Source organism: Aedes albopictus, chromosome 2, assembly GCF_035046485.1.
Source record: "Aedes albopictus strain Foshan chromosome 2, AalbF5, whole genome shotgun sequence".
NCBI classification, from domain to species: domain Eukaryota; kingdom Metazoa; phylum Arthropoda; class Insecta; order Diptera; family Culicidae; genus Aedes; species Aedes albopictus.
This window is the reverse complement of record NC_085137.1, coordinates 170,082,970-170,099,791: the sequence shown is the minus strand read 5'-3', so window position 1 is coordinate 170,099,791 and position 16,822 is coordinate 170,082,970. Positions and strand designations below refer to the sequence as shown.

The following is a 16,822-nucleotide window of genomic DNA, read 5'->3' as shown; positions in this document are numbered from 1 at the left end:
ATACGCACATCTTCTTACCGGAATCTGCGACGGATGACGATAATTTTGGAACTTGTCGGAACGAACTTTGCGAGTTATTTATTTGGACATTTTTCTAAATGTGCGAAACCAAACTTTACTTGCAGCGTAGAAACCCCGGCTCAAGCATGTACGTGTTAAAAAAGCAAAACTCACTGAATCACTATACATTTCAAATATAAGTTTCGAGACGATCGGCCGAATCAAAAACTAGAGGTGCGATTATGAGCAACCGTAACTATTTTTAAGAGAAAATCAATACATTTTCGATATGCATGATCCTAAAATTGGCGAGGATGGGAAAACTTTATTCAAAACATACTTAAGGACAAGGTATTTGGAGTACATTGCTCAAAATTTCTAGAGCACCGTTTTTTAGAACCGTTGAATGGATTTGGATTAAAATGCATCACGCTGTTGACAACCACTGAACAATTAGCGTGATGCATTTTCATTCCAATCCGTTCAACGGTTCTAAAAAACGGTGCTCTAGAAATTTTGAGCTATGTACTCCAAATACCTTGTCCTTAAGCAAAGCTTGTCAATTTAAACCTATTATTTTTCTGCGTTTGTATTGTCACTCTATCACAATTGTATGTCAGACAATTTGTTGTGTTATTCGTGTAACGATCTATTATATTATTTGGTTGAAATTTCCAAAGCAAGTAAAAATAAAAATAAAAATAATTTTTTTTTTGAATATTTGATGCAAACTAAAATAAATTTCTACCTATACAAAACAAGAAAATCATTCTCTAGAAACTATATACCGGGCAAAAAATCCATACTCATGTTCTTTCGTCTCCTCTTTACGCTACCCAGAGAGCTAAACGCGAGAGAGCGCACGAGCCTACGGATAGAGACCGTACTTTGCGTGTCTCTATATTCTAAGCCCTGCTACGAACCGTACGTAAACTTTTCGCTTTCGAGCCCTACTTAGCAGCGACCGGTGCGGTTCGTTCGGACGGTCGGGGAAATATCCGCCATTGCTCTGTTGCTACTAAGATGGTAATCTCAGATTCTACTTCATATTTTGCAACAAAAACCTATCACTGTGTATGCTCACTTGCAGCGCATATGCTGATTGTTTTTCAGCATCTTCAGTGCGATAGAACTCGAGATTACCATCTTCAAAATCGCGAGGCAAATTGTTAGAAAGAGAGGCAAGATAGGAAAAATAACACGGCGTCCCGTTTCACCTTAAGCAGTTCAGTTTCTAAGTTGTTCATAGCAATCGGATCTGAGCTGCATGGTTTTGGCGCAGACAGTGCCTTCGCCATTTCTTCCATTTGCGCCTTTACGGTGAATGCTAGAGTGGAATTCGCATCCACTAGGTCGTCCCTTAACTCATTAATTAGTTTAGGCAGCGAACAGTCAATTAATTCTGCTATTGATGCTGCTGCTGTTGTTGCGGTTGTTGTTGTTGTTGTTGTTGTTATTGTTTCTACTGCTGCTGTTGCTGTCAGTTTAGCGGCCTTTTCTATCGCCATACTGCTGTCTGCGGATGATGTGTCGAAGAGCGCACCCATTGTAGTTTTTAAGTCGGTGGCACACTTTTTGTTGCTGCTGCTGACGCTGGAAATATTTTGTTTTATTTTCTTGAACATAGTTTCAATTTGCTCGAGTATATTGTCATGCGTGGAGCTGAGACTTTTGAAGTTGGCTTGCAGTTGATGATTAGCAGCCAACGTGTGTCCTATATTTTCTGTCATGCCCCGGAGGGAGACAGAGAGATGTTTTAAGTCAAGTTCCGTGAGTAACTGCTCCTGGCAGTCATGACATAGAGGCAGCATAAATGTGCTAAGTACCTCTTCATGGTTCCGTTGGACACCAATGCAAGCAGCATGATATGCCCGCTTGCAGGTACCGTGGCAACGCCACAGAAAGCGATTGTCATTTTGCGTACAATTCACAATTCCACACTTCATGGCACACGCGGTGGGTTAAATACAAAAAGTCACACACGGCGGCGACGTCGATGGGTAAGACAATTCGCGTGAGGCGAAAAGTAGAGAGGAAAAAAAAACACTAACACAGGTTCGCGCGCGAACGGACCCGGGGTCAAAAAATTAAATAATAAGTTATGTTTTAAAAATATTTACAAGCGCGCTGTTAAGCACGTCCGAACTCAAAGGTGGTTCGACATCGCCTGCACAGTTTGCGCCTGTCGGGGCCTTTGCAGTCCCACGACTTGTGTCCTGGTTCCAGACACCTGAAGCAAACCTCTGGTGGCTCGTGAAATGTCAGGTGACATACACACCAACCCACCTTTATGCTCCCTACTTTAACGGACTTTTTGACGTCCGCCACAGGTAGCTGAACCAAAGCTATCTGTGTCCCTGCTGGCCCCTTCCGTAGTCTAACGGCTGCGGCGGCCACCTTCACATCGCACTGTTGCCGCAGTGCCGTGACGAGCTCTTCCACTTCGGTGATCTCATCAATGTCCTTGACCTTCAGAGTCGCCTCATGTGTCAGAGCCCTCACCTGCACACCCTCACCAAGGACCTCTTTATAGGCGGCGCCCTTGTGCTCCTTCTGGCGCTTCAGCTCCAGGATCATCTCGCCCGTACGAGTACGTCTAATACTGCGTACGTCGGCTCCAAGACCCTCAAGCTTGGCGTCGCTTCGCATCATCTTCAAGACGTCCGAGTACTTGGACTGTTCCATCTTGATGACGATTGCGTCGCCTTTCTCGCGCTTGGCACCTGCCCTCCTACGCCTTGGCTTGGCGTCCTTCACTACTACCTGCGGATTCGCCTTCTTCTTCCTCTTCCGCTCTACCTTCGTCCAAGGGGGTTCCTCCTCTTGGATCGCCCTGCTCTGTGGCTGTTGAGGGCCCATTAGCGGTCGCAACCCCTTGTTCCCATCGTTCCGGGACGGGCCAGCCTTTTCAGGCCCATCCTTCCCAGCTTCCCGGGAACCCTGGCTGGGGTCCGACCTTCCGGCCTTATTACCGACTTTCGGGGTAATGATTCGCCTGGCCTTGCGGGCACCGCCAGACAGCTCCTCGCCTGACGGTTGCCTCGCCCGCTTCTGGGATCGCTTGCCCCGTTTGTCGCGAGCAGTCGCTTCCACCTTATTCGGACTTCCTGCGAAGGAGAAGGCCTCCGTTTGGGTAAATTTCGGCACTTTCTCATTTGCAGGCTCCGGTGCTGCAGCAGTCAGCAACGCGAGTGCCGCGTGCTCCTGCTTGGCATCGTCGACCGACGCCCTAAGTCGAAGCAAGGCCGTTTTCAGGTCCTTGCTTATGTTCGACTTAGTGGACGCAAAGTCGATGATTTTGCCAAGCTGCTGCTCAGCCACCTCTATAGCGGACCGTCCTTTGGATTCTCGGTTGACGGCCCTCAACAACCACGCTCTGTCCATAACCTCCACCGGCTGGCTTGCCGGGAAGTGGACTGGAGCACCCACGCTTGAGCTGCGTACGCAGCTCCCAGCGCCTATCTCCTCACTTCTCCTAGTCGGAGACCTCATCAACCCGCTTCGAGCATCTTTTTCACCCCCTCGATCACTCATTCCTCGGCACGGGTCGCTTGACACCTTGAATTGGGGTTAGTAGTCCTATTCTTAGCCGGGGACTACGCGGCTGACTCGCAAGCGGGGGGGGGGGGGGGGGGGTGTGTCAGGCCCCGGAACTTTCGTCCCTGCTGCCCCTACATAAAGTGACATCTAGTATTAGTAATGTTGCGTGTCAGAAATTGTTCATATAATTATGGAACTAAAGTTTTTATTAAACATTCTCTTTGCATTTTCCACCGTTCCAGCCCGCCGGTGTCGCTCGCCTTGCTGTCACCTTCCCGCTATGGCCCCAGCATACTTCCAGCTCCAGCCCTGCCCACCAGCCAGTTCCTGCACCATCACAGTCAAGTTTCATCCCTAGTCAACAGCTTACCGCATCACCACCCACACCACCCCCACCACGCTATGCACGGCCTCGCCAACGGTCTATCCTTGGGGCTGAACGGAGTCAGCGTAGCGAGTCACAATGCGTCGGCAGCGGCAGCAGCAGCGGCCATCGTGAGCGCCAACAGTAACAACAATAACAACAACAACAGTCCCCTAGTTAGCAACAACAACCTAAGTTCGACGGAGAATCTCAACGCCACCCAGTCATCCAATCACTCCAATACGAGCGAACAGCACTCGCCCAGCGGGGCGGGATCTCCAGTGCATCAAAACTCGAACGGAGGCTGCCCCAACAGTGCCGGTGGAGGTGGTGGTGGTGGCGCCGGTCAGGAGAACTCTTCGGTCAAACAGCACACCCACAGCACTTCCTCGTGTGGGTCAGCAAGCCCGATCCTTCAGGAGGACACCGGCAACGATAACGATGGTAAGCAAAATTCAATCAGACTTATGGAAGTTTTATGCCAATTGGGAACGGGGTGCAAGGGTTTTCCCTAAACGGTGCCATTTGAGCGAACGGGTGATAGGGTATGGGACACAAAGGAGACCATAAAATAATAATCATAATTCGATGCAGATGCGAGATGGTGGGTAGTGATGCTCAGTCGCATCCACAACGGGGAGGAAAATCACATCCAACAACCTAATTTGACTAATGAAGTTGGGAAGGGTGACTAGGGCAGGCCAAGGCTCAGGAGAAATGCTTCGTGTATGGACCGACGGAACATAAAATAACTATTTGTCACTTTTCGGTATTTTAATACCGCATAAATAATTGCCGGTTGAAGGGTGAAATGTTTATTTGAACGAGGGGAACGTGTGCATGATATAGTGGGATTTTATGACGATATGGATATTAATACTGACGAAGGGTATATCTGGTACATGAAGTATGAAGAAGAATTTAGTGATGGCCAAAGTGGTGGCGAAATTGTTTTTCTTCAGTAAAGTGTAGGATAGTGTTTATAAAGTGGGGTACACATTTTGATTAATATATGGAAGTTGATAGGTATCTTGGACATAATATACAATTAGAGAAAAGTTTCTCGACTGGTAGCAGCACTTCAACGAACATCTTAACGGTGTACTGGGGATTAGGACAGGGGAAGAAATTACTACACCAGCAGTCCTTCAAATCCTGCCCTGAGCGAAGTGAAGGATGCGTTCCACAACTAAAGCACAATAAAGTAGCTGGTAAGGATGGGTTTGCAGCTGAACTCTTTTTTTTTATCTGTATTAACGAGATTTTTACCCCTAGGCTTGGACCCACCTAGGGACCCACGCTTTACTCCCCTTCCGAAGGAAGAACTCACATTTTTGCGAGTTTGTCGGGAGTGGGATTCGATCCCAGGTCCTCGCGGCGTGATAGTCAAGTATTCTAACCATCACACCAGGTCCGCTCCACCAGCTGAACTCTTCCAGGTGGGCTAATAATGATGGCCGTTGAATCAAGCCATTTTTTGACCGCACTCTCCCATCGTCCAGGATATTTGCATAAAAGCTCATATTTATCGTCGGCCTCGAAACATTGACCGATATGCATTTCCTCACAATCACATCGAGTCTTCTTGCCAATATTTCAACCCTTACAACAAATAACTTTGTACCGGCACAAAAGTTTCCTTAAACCCGATGACCAAACAGTGACAGGGTTCCAACGTCTGCTTTAAAATGCAAATCAGAAAGATTTTCTTCCAAGGTTTGCCACACAAAGGAACGGGAATAAAAATTCAATCAAATAAAAAGCTTTCCGAAAGGGATTTTGCATCAAACATTTTGTTGACGTCTTGGAAAATCAATCTCGGCGTGGTGTGTGCCTTTCGCTCCCTTGAGAGTAAACCGCGTGGGTGGGTGAACTTTTTCTTTGCGACGCGACACAGCTCACCGCTATAAGCCTACCACCACGTGACTCTCGATCAGCGGCGGCGGCTTCTCGAAAAAAAAAAGTCCTCACCGCCACGCAGATCCTGTTCACCGTCGCCGTCGCACCCGTCTTCAGTACACATAAATTACAGCAATAATCATTTAAATGCTTCACAATACCTGAACGTGCGCGCCTTCTCATGTTCCGTCGCCCGCCACGCCACGGAGGGGCCAATTTAAGATTGGAAAACTTGCCATTGTAAACTTTTCCAATTCGAAGCCGCGCACTGCTATAGCTGGGCTGGGCAAGAGCAGCACAAACGAGTTTTTCATTGAAATTTTATAGCCGTTTAACAGCCGTTTAGTCTCCGCTGCCGACTCGTCGTCGGTCGCTGTCGCCGTCACCGATATTTTTTTTCGCTTTTTGGTTTGCTTCTCGGATCCCTACAAAGGGGGAGGGTATACCTAAAAGTCACTCGATTTGCATTTAGAGATTGTTTGTTGAAAATTGGAATTGGAATTGAGCAATGTGTCGACGACGACGGTGATTTGTCTGAAACAGGTCCCAGGAGGCGTAAACAATGCATTAGCGTTTAACTAGTTGGCAACAGCTGGTGAGAGCGAAAAGATTTGATTTGTTGAAAGTTAATCTTTGAATTGATTACATTGGCACGATATAAGCGTAAGCCATAAGCATAACCAGGACAGATTGAACATATATCGTAAAAAAATCAGTTAATTAACTTAACGATTTTCGTAGAGCATGACCTGAACTAGCGAAATTGCACAGATAACCAATAGGCTTGGGGCTTGGGATTTGCACCATCCTCAATGTACACATTTCGAAAGCTAAAACATTATTGGGTCCATAACGGCACTGGCCACGTCCTTACGGTCAACCGGGGAAGGGAAAGGATTTTAGTTCGACAACTGTTGCTACTAGATGTTGGGAAGAAAAAGATGCCGCTTAACAAAATTTGAATTTCATGCCTTTTTCAACTTCTTTTTCTTTTCTTATCGCTTTTCTTACAAAGGTTCAACTATTTCACAAAACCACCTATTTGTTGGAAAGCTTGCCAATGATGTATTGAAACCAATAGATAAGGAAGATATTTATCAGAAAATATCGATTTGAAATTATGTGTTGCTTGATACACAATATCTTTGTAAGTACATCAGCTAAACACTTAAAATTCTGGATTTCACTTATTTTAAATGTTTTTATTGATAGAAAAATTCAGAACAAACATTGCTGAAAGTCTGGTATCCTTATAGTGCATTGGCCGCCATTTGACTACCAAGATAAATGGTATGAGCAGAGCCCCTTTCTTCAGCCTATGCTACCATGTTCATCCTATTTAAAACCAATGAATTACCAATTGTTTCCGTTCTTTTTGTTATCATGCATGCTCCTATTGAAACATACAAAAAAAAAAACAAAACGAATACGTAGCGCTTATAAGCTTTGTTTTCAAAAATGGAAATGCGAGCACTATGCTGAAGATGGGTTCCGTTCCCCCAAGGAAGCTTTCAACATTCTTCTCTGCTTGTCCAGCAACCAGAAAGGAAGGTTTTTTTAAGTTCGAGTTTTTGATCCCCGCACGGTATGTCACCCCTTAAGTAGCAAAATATAAAAGTGGTAATAAAACACCCTTATTTTAAACCTCCCTGAAGAAGACCAGAAGAATCCAGGTTCGAAACGTCGGATGAAATAGTATCACCCTTCTTAAAATTATTCTGACCGAAAAGCCAATAATAGAGGAATAATTTAGAAATTTCTTCCGGAAAATTCTAAAGCGCTTCTTCTTTTGAAGAAGAAATTTATTGAGAGGTTTCCTCAATATCTCGACCAGAACTTCTTCTGCAATTACTGCAGACTATTGTAAATATACAATGATACATATTGCCCATTTTACTGGCATTTTACCAGGTTAGCTGGTATGTCTGAAACATACTGGAAAAACTTGTAATTAGAAGGCACGAAATGTTGCTAATTGGCAAATTGAGAGATGAAATTTGTGAAAAAAATTGCGTTCTGGTGGGATTCGAACCCACGACTCCGTATTCGCTAGACCGGCGCTTTAACCAACTAAGCCACAGAACAGGTAATGGTTCTGCGGAATAGAAAGCCAAACTGACTCCGAAGCCGCACCGTGAACACTCCTATTTCACAAACTCATCTCTCTTTTCGGCTTAGATGCCAATCCACAACACACTCCTGTTTGTGCCCACTACCTACAAGTGCGAGCGAGTTATTTATATGAAGCCGAGACTTACTCTCGCACTCCGCATACCTAGCCACCAGGCAGTTTGTTTTGCTGGTGTCTAATTAGTATGCGTCGAGAGCTCGGTACGGTCGGACGCTCGGACGACCGAACTGCGCCAAGTGACGCAAGCAAGGGTACAATGATACATATTGCCCATTTTACTGGCATTTTACCAGGTTAGCTGGTATGTCTGAAACATACTGGAAAAACTTGTAATTAGAAGGCACGAAATGTTGCTAATTGGCAAATTGAGAGATGAAATTTGTGAAAAAAAATCGCGTTCTGGTGGGATTCGAACCCACGACTCCGTATTCGCTAGACCGGCGCTTTAACCAACTAAGCCACAGAACAGGTAATAGTTCTGCGGAATAGAAAGCCAAACTGACTCCGAAGCCGCACCGTGAACACTCCTATTTCAAAAACTCATCTCTCTTTTCGGCTTAGATGCCAATCCACAACACACTCCTGTTTGTGCCCACTACCTACAAGTGCGAGCGAGTTATTTATATGAAGCCGAGACTTACTCTCGCACTCCGCATACCTAGCCACCAGGCAGTTTGTTTTGCTGGTGTCTAATTAGCAATATGTATCATTGTACCCTTGCTTGCGTCACTTGGCGCAGTTCGGTCGTCCGAGCGTCCGACCGTGCCGAGCTCTCGACGCATACTAATTAGACACCAGCAAAACAAACTGCCTGGTGGCTAGGTATGCGGAGTGCGAGAGTAAGTCTCGGCTTCATATAAATAACTCGCTCGCACTTGTAGGTAGTGGGCACAAACAGGAGTGTGTTGTGGATTGGCATCTAAGCCGAAAAGAGAGATGAGTTTGTGAAATAGGAGTGTTCACGGTGCGGCTTCGGAGTCAGTTTGGCTTTCTATTCCGCAGAACCATTACCTGTTCTGTGGCTTAGTTGGTTAAAGCGCCGGTCTAGCGAATACGGAGTCGTGGGTTCGAATCCCACCAGAACGCGATTTTTTTCACAAATTTCATCTCTCAATTTGCCAATTAGCAACATTTCGTGCCTTCTAATTACAAGTTTTTCCAGTATATTGTAAATATATTACTTCAAAAGTTCCTCTACGGATATCTACAGGAATCCTTTGAAAAATTTCTTTGAAGAGTTCCAGGAATTCCGCCAGATGTAATTCAGCAGAAGCTTCGGGAATTTTTGTTAAGGAATCCCTCCAGAAAATTTTCAATAAATTATCTAGGAACCTTTTCTGATAGATTTTTTTTGACAATGTTCACGAATTTCGTTAAAAATTCTTTCAGAGATTCTTGTAAGAATTTTTACAGTTTAAAATGCGCAATTCCCGAAAAACTTCTGAAAAAAATCCTAGTGGTAGATACGATTACAACAGGAGCCTTTGCAAGAATTCCAGAAGACATTTCTGACGAGACTATAGGAGCAATTTAGAAAAAAATATCCTTGTAGGAATTTCTGAGAGAATCCCTTAAAGAATCTCTCAAGGAAGCCTTGGAGGAAACCTTCGAAGAATTTTTGAAGGAATCTCCGCAGGATGTCCTATGAAGTATTTAGGGAGCGTCCATGAATGACGCAGCTTTAGAGAGATTTTCAAAAAAAGACCTTTTGAAGAAATCCTTTGCTGAAATTCCTGAAGAAAATTCTAAAACTCTGAAGAAGTACCTGGATATATTTTTAAAGGAATACCTGAAGGGATTTATGAAGAAATGTCCTGTAGAATTCTCTAAGAAATCTAAGGAAATACTACTGAATGAATCTATATAGAAATATCTAAATGAGTCTATATAGAAATATCTGAATGATTCCCGGAATTATTGGAATTTCTGAAGATCTTCATTGAGAAATACCTAGAGAAGCTCCTCGGGAGACCATTGGTGGAATACCAAGATAAGTTTATTGAGGATGTTTTTAGAAAAAAAATCATAGAAAAATCATTTAATGAGGATCTTGGAGGATTTTTTTTAAATGACACTACCTACACCGTCTTCTAAGTACCAGATATTTCACAGACTGAAAGATTACTAATATGAGACAACGGACAACACACGAAACACCCAGTGGTTCAGTGGAGAACTTTTCGTTTGACGAAAATTTATCACAGACTGGAGCGAGAATCGAACCCACACTACGAGGCTTGCGAACCGGCTTGACAACTAACCGCACAACTACAAAGCCCACATTTTCTGAGAGTACTCCTGCAACAATCTTTTGACGCATTTTTGAAGGAAATCTCAAGGTAATAGCTGGGAAAAACGCCTTGCTTAGTTTCTCTCAAGATCCTTAGAAAAACTCCAACGATATCTTTGAAAGAATTACTACTGAAATTCATATGAAATGTTTCTGAATTCCTTGAAGAGTTCGTGGAAAAATGCTTGAATTTATCCATAGAAAAATGCCGGAGAAATTTCTGGCGAAGTACATGAAGTAAATTATAACGGATTATCTGTATAAACTCCTGCAGGAATTTCTAAAGGAATTCTTGATCGATTCACTGAAAGTAATAATACAAGAATCTTAGAAGCAATTTCTGCAGAATTTTCTTAATGAATATTTGAAGGAAATTCTGGACACATTCCTGTGGGAACTTTCAATGGAAACCTCATATCAATCTCTGAATTCTCTAAATTTCTGGTGAACTTCTTAAAGAAATATTTCTTGGAATTTTTGAAGGAATCTCTGGAACACTTTTTAAAAAACCACTGGAAGAATTTATGAAAGAATCTTTGGAGAAATTTCCGAAGAATTTTCCAAACAAATTTTTTTTCTAAGATTAATTTAAACTAATCCCTGGCGAAGTTTCAGAAGAAACACGGTTTTCACTGAGTGCAGGATATTTTCCTTGTGTTTACTGAGTCCTTAACGGCAGATTTAACAGGGCCAATGCCCGATACGGTAAGTGCACGGGTATTTAGCCAGACGGGTGGCGGGTTCGACTCCCGGTTGGTTCAGAAACTTTTCGTAAAGCAAATTTCCTTTACTTTCTTGGGCGTAAAGTCTCTCTATGCCTGCCACACGATATGCTCTCAGTTGATTACTGTAAGTACTCATAGAACATTGAGAAACAGGCTTTGTTCCAGTTGGGACCTTACACCCAGAAGAAGAAGATGAACGTGATGAATATTCTAAAAGACTGTCATATTCTTTAATGACACCAAGTTCTAGTTTTTTTTTATATTTTATGTAATTTATGGTAGAATTTATGAAAAAAAAATTAAATATTCTTGAAGAAATTGCAGAAGACAATTGTAGAGACGAATCTTGAGAGAATTTGAAGAGTTTTGCTCAAAAGAAATTAAAAAAAAATCTGCTATAAATTCGTTTGTAATTTGTGTCAACATTTATTTTTAGAAAACAGGCAAGGCAAGGCAAGGCTTCACAAATCTGTTAGGTTTCGCACCGAAATTTGAAAAATAGTTTCAGTTATAGTTTTCGCGAGAAATATTCCAAAAGAATTTAGGTTACTCAATGAACTTTGGACGGAAGTCAATGATTTTTCACTAGAAATGTTACAATTTTCTGAAGATTCCTGCTATGCATTTTTCTTTTAACTTCTCTAGGGTCTCTGTCATAAATTCTAACGGCCATCCTGAACTTCAATGCTTAGTTCTGACTCCCCAAATATTTTCTACATAATTTATTTCACTTTAATTGTTGTAGGTTCCAATTATTGCCATATTTCGTGAATAATGAATATCTTGCTCACGATTTTGTTTCCATTTTACATTCTTTACTTAAACAACTGTTGAGAAACAGGCTTTGTTCTAGTTGCAATGTAAACCCAAGAGGGTCCATATAGCCGAGGCGGTAAACGCACGGGTATTCAGCATGACCATGCTGAGGGTGACGGGTTCGATTCCCGGTCGGTCCAGGATCTTTTCGTATAGGAAATTTCCTTGACTTCCTTGGGCATAGAGTATCTCGTGCCTGCCACACGATATATGTACACATGCAAAATGGTCATTGGCAGAGGAAGCTCTCAGTTAAAAACTGTGGAAGTGCTCATAGAACACTAAGCTGAGAAGCAGGCTTTGTCCCACTGAGGACGTTACACCAAGAAGAGGAGAGGAGAGTAAACCCAAGAAAAAGTAGATGATTCGCAAAAATAGGTTTCTGATTCAGATTCTATTTTTTTTCAGAATTTTGGAACTTTATTTGATACCTAAAATCAATTTTAAAGAGATTATTGGCAATCACCTTTTGCCAGCTGGGCAACTGTTTGACAGCTCCGCCCAGTATAAAATGCAACGAGGGGTGGTTCGACAAATCGCAATCGACAATTTTTAAATAGGTTCCCGGGCACCAAAATTCATGCAAATTTGGATTTCGGCTTAGTTTGGCATGCATATTCAGAATATGGATCTCAACATCGCCAAAGAATCCAATTAGTTAAGGTGATTATAGTACGAAGCAACGCCTTGAATTTTCACAACCACAAATGTGATGAATTGAGCCGGGGCCCGTGGCGCAGTTGGTCACACGTTCGCTTCATATGCGGATGGTCATGGGTTCGATTCCCAGCCCCGGCACTTGCAATTTTTCGTCAGTTGCTCTTCACCGAGAGCGGCTGACACTGACCTTCTTCTGAGCCCCATGGCTCAAACGGACCCGCATACCTGGACATCGGCGAATTGCTACTCATAATGGACCCCCAATCGGACTGGAAAGGAACAACGGCCACCTATCATCCTTGTGCTCATCATTCTACCATGCAGAGTAGAAAAGTGAAAGCAGCAGAAAGGCAACCAGTTCGATTAAGTATAATACAATACATAGACTCTGTACAATACTGTAGGTACAGCTGTCAATTGAAATCGCTCACGTAGTGCCCTAGTGGACAATAGAGCTGTAAATTAGGTTAAGTGATTAAGAATAATAAAAAAAAATGTGATGAACCAAATATCGTATCTCGCTAAAAACCTGCTGGTGGTGACCAATCAATCAATTTTTCAGGACGAACCATCATTTGGTTCTTCAGAGTTGTGATTATGAATATTCAAGAGGTGGCTTCATTCTAGAATTGAATTATAAGGAAAACATGACCCCAGTTTCTCGGATTTTCCCTGTATCAAGATTTTTTTTATTAGTTCTTCAACCACTTAACCCAATTTACAGCTCTTTTGTCCACTAGGGCACTGCGTGAGCGATTCCAATTGGCGGTTGTACTTACAATTTGTACAGCGCCTAAATGTATTCTATTTTAATTCCACTAATTCTAATTCGCTGCCTTTTCGCTGCTGTCGCTTTTCTACCCTGTTCATGGTAGAATGATGACCACGAGGATGTTGATATGTGGCTTTTGTACCTGTTCCAGTCCAATTGGGGGTTCATTATGAGTTAACCGATATCCAAGTTTCCGGGTCCGTTAGAGCATATGCTCAGAAGAGAGTCAGGTGTCAGCTGCTCTCGGGGGGAAGAGCAACTGACGAAAAATTGCAAGTGCTGGGGCTGAGATCGAACCCATGACCATCCACTTATGAAGTGAACGTGTACGCTACGGTCCCCGGCATGCATCAAGATTGGCCAAATAATTCCCTCTGAACTGCAAATAGATTCGGGTGTACTTAACTTTGATATATCTTGGCGCCGGGGTTTTCTCTACAATCTGGCCCTGAGGCACAACAAGCTAAGGGTGTCACGATCCACAGTCAGTCCAGAGCCTTTTTGATCATTATCGGCCATGTCTTTTAGTTGCATTTCGTGCTGCTGATTGCTAAAAATATTTCTAAATGTTTCTCCTATTGGTATCACTAATGATCCATTATTTCATGTTTCAGATGATTCGATAGACGTAACAAATGATGAGGACACGGAACCCGTGCAGAGCAATGTTACCATTCCGAGTTTGGTAAATCACCCACTTTATGGTCAGAGTCCGGTAAGTTCATCCAGTCATGAAAACTCCAAAATGTTTGTATGTGTTGTTTGTTTTGAGCGTGATTAATCTGATAATTCATTTTTTTTGTTTTTCAGATGTTCAACTTTCAGGAAACGATTTACGAAACCAGCGCCAGACTTCTTTTCATGGCCGTAAAATGGGCCAAAAACCTACCAAGTTTTGCCAGTTTAACTTTTAGAGATCAGGTAACAAAGAAACTTCAGAAGAAAGGTTCAATATTGACAAACTATTTCAATTACAGGTAATACTGTTAGAAGAATCATGGTCGGAGTTATTCCTGCTGAATGCTATTCAATGGTGCATGCCAATTGATACTTCCGCTTGTACGTTGTTTTCCCTGAACGAACATTGCTCTAGCGTCAACAATTCTGGGGTTTTCAAACCAGGACAGGTACAATATTTGCTTCAATAATCACATGCAGAGCTTGACTAAATAACAATTTTCACTTAACATTGCAGCTAGCTCAAGACTTGCGAGTACTCAACGACACACTTTGTCGATTCAAATCAGTTATGGTAGATCCGGCAGAGTTTGCCTGTATGAAAGCTATCGTCTTGTTTCGATCTGAGGCTCGTGGTTTGAAGGATCCAGTTCAAATTGAAAATCTTCAGGATCAAGCTCAGGTAGTAGTTCAACGAATTATAAATAGCGATAATTCACATTTTACTAAAATATTGTTCTCGTTTTAGGTCATGTTGGCGCAACATTCCCGAACCCAATTCCCCGGTCAGATTGCCCGCTTCGGCAGGCTCCTGCTGATGCTGCCACTGCTCCGGAGCATCAATTCGCACAAAATCGAATCGATCTACTTTCAAAAAACTATCGGCAACACTCCCATGGAGAAGGTCCTATGTGATATGTACAAAAATTAGCGACCAAACCTCGCACTGTTACTGGCACAAATCTGTGAATATAGAATTAGTTTAGCCTAAAATGCACCGCACTCAGCCTCCCAAACATTTGCGCACACCACACACACGTACTGAATGTGTACGCTGCTAAAAATGCACATTAACCCACTCATCGCTGGCTGCCGGACTGGCGAGCGTCGAGTGAATCCGAGGGACAGATTCAATTATGCAGGCTTACCGAGGGACGATTGTCAATTTTCATAAAGTTTGCTGCGTGCGTGCGGTGAAACAACGAAAGAGGAAAAACATTGCATGCATCCAAATTGGACGGTTTTTGCGTAATTATTAAAGTTTTGTTAGTTTTATTTTTTTATTTCCTGATTGGAACAAAACCGCACCAGCCATCACTTCTATTACTGTCCACTGGTATAGATAGTTGAATGTTTATTTAATTTAGAGAAATAATCTCGTCGAAAAATCAAAATATATGCACAAAATACGCTGCACTCTACTGCCCCCATTCATACAACATGTGCGCAGTCCCATGTGAGTAGGAAACCCAGCAAACATTGGACTCTAATGTGAGTAGGAGCAGTATACATCTCGATAATTCAATCCTAGTCAATAAATATACGAAGTACGGAGGTCTGTCCATGCTTAGTCGCTTACTGTCATCACCGATGCGTTAACCATTAAAGCTGTTAGAACACAGGGTCAAATATTTGATCAAAAAGAAACCAATGCTTAAACATCTTGTTTGACTCGATGGAATTTTCATTAGTGTCAAACTGAAGTTGTTTCTTGAGTTCTTTCCTTGTCAAATATTTGACCCTGTGTACAACAAGGCCTAACAGTTTCATAAAATTTCCGCATATCATTTTGTTCCATCAAATCTTGCGCTACAGTAAAGACATTCTCTCAATATTGCTCTTTTCTTTCTACGATAAATACCTTTCTCGACTACTCAAATTTTCTTTGTATCAGTCTTTATTTGTTTGGTGCCAGACAGATCATAGAAGGATTTTCTGAAGAAATTCCAAAATGAAAACCTGAAGGAACACCTGGAAATGCTTAACAAAACCTCTTGAGATAGTTTTGGGAAAAAATCCTGGAGAAAACCCCAATTATAAATCCTAAACATGTTTTATGAGCTCTTGGAAGAATCCATAGAGACAATTCTACAGGTACGCTTGAAGGAAATCCTGGAAGATTTTTTTGAGAAAATGCATAGAGAACCCAGTGGAATTTCTGATGAAATCTCTGTTTACATTTCTGCAGGAATCTCTGCAAGAATGTCTTTCAACCTTTTCATAACAATCCTTATAAGAATCTCTGAAAAAATCTAAAGGAATCCTAGGACGATTTTCTTAAACCTTTTCAATAAATCCTTGGAGCAATTTGTGAAAGATAAATAAAGCAATCCTTGGAGAAAATTCTTTAGAAAGCTTCCAAGAAAATTTTGAAGGAGTAGGCAAAAAAACTAGACTTCGGCACCACACCCCCCCCCCCCCTCCCAAAAATTATGTTCTAATCTTCGCCACTTCATATATAAAAAAATGGATTTGAATGGAGGGGGCGAAAACTAGAGCTTTTTTTTTACTTATTCGTTTATTTGGAAGGCTCGGACGCCTCATGGGCATAACTGAGCCGAAATCATTTGTTGTTTTTTACAATATTTTTTACATTTTACAATATTTACTGCCTTAATGCTATGTTAGTTTGGGAAGTCGAAGTACTCGCGGCTGTTTCGAGGTTAGGGATAAAAAAAATAAATTGGGAAGGAGGGATTCTGGGGTCTTAAACTTAAACTAAAAACATTGATGGGACAAAATCAAGACCAACAATTGAAAAGGCCTCATCAACATTTTGTAAACAAACATTTTTCTATCGACTTAAGGCCTTTTGAACTCCACCCACACACCTCACCACCACTAACAGAAAGCGCAAACATCAAGCTTTCGGCCTTTTCAATTGTTGGTCTTGAAATGTCCTTATCTGAAATTGAACAAAAAGGGCTTTATCGGTAGATAACGACAA

General features: G+C 42.3%; 1 protein-coding gene across 1 annotated transcript in view; it reads left to right on the top strand.

Moving 5' to 3' along the window:
* LOC109398729 (photoreceptor-specific nuclear receptor-like) overlaps positions 1-15,296 on the top strand; it is a 149,254-nt gene extending 133,958 nt beyond the window's left edge. The window contains exons 6-11 of the mRNA XM_029859060.2: positions 3,783-4,348; positions 13,812-13,912; positions 14,008-14,118; positions 14,175-14,324; positions 14,393-14,557; positions 14,624-15,296. Of these exons, the coding sequence (XP_029714920.2) occupies positions 3,783-4,348; positions 13,812-13,912; positions 14,008-14,118; positions 14,175-14,324; positions 14,393-14,557; positions 14,624-14,806 (1,276 nt within the window). The 3' untranslated portion in view covers positions 14,807-15,296. The remainder of the gene's footprint in view (positions 1-3,782; positions 4,349-13,811; positions 13,913-14,007; positions 14,119-14,174; positions 14,325-14,392; positions 14,558-14,623) is intronic.
* Positions 15,297-16,822: the final 1,526 nt, after the last annotated feature.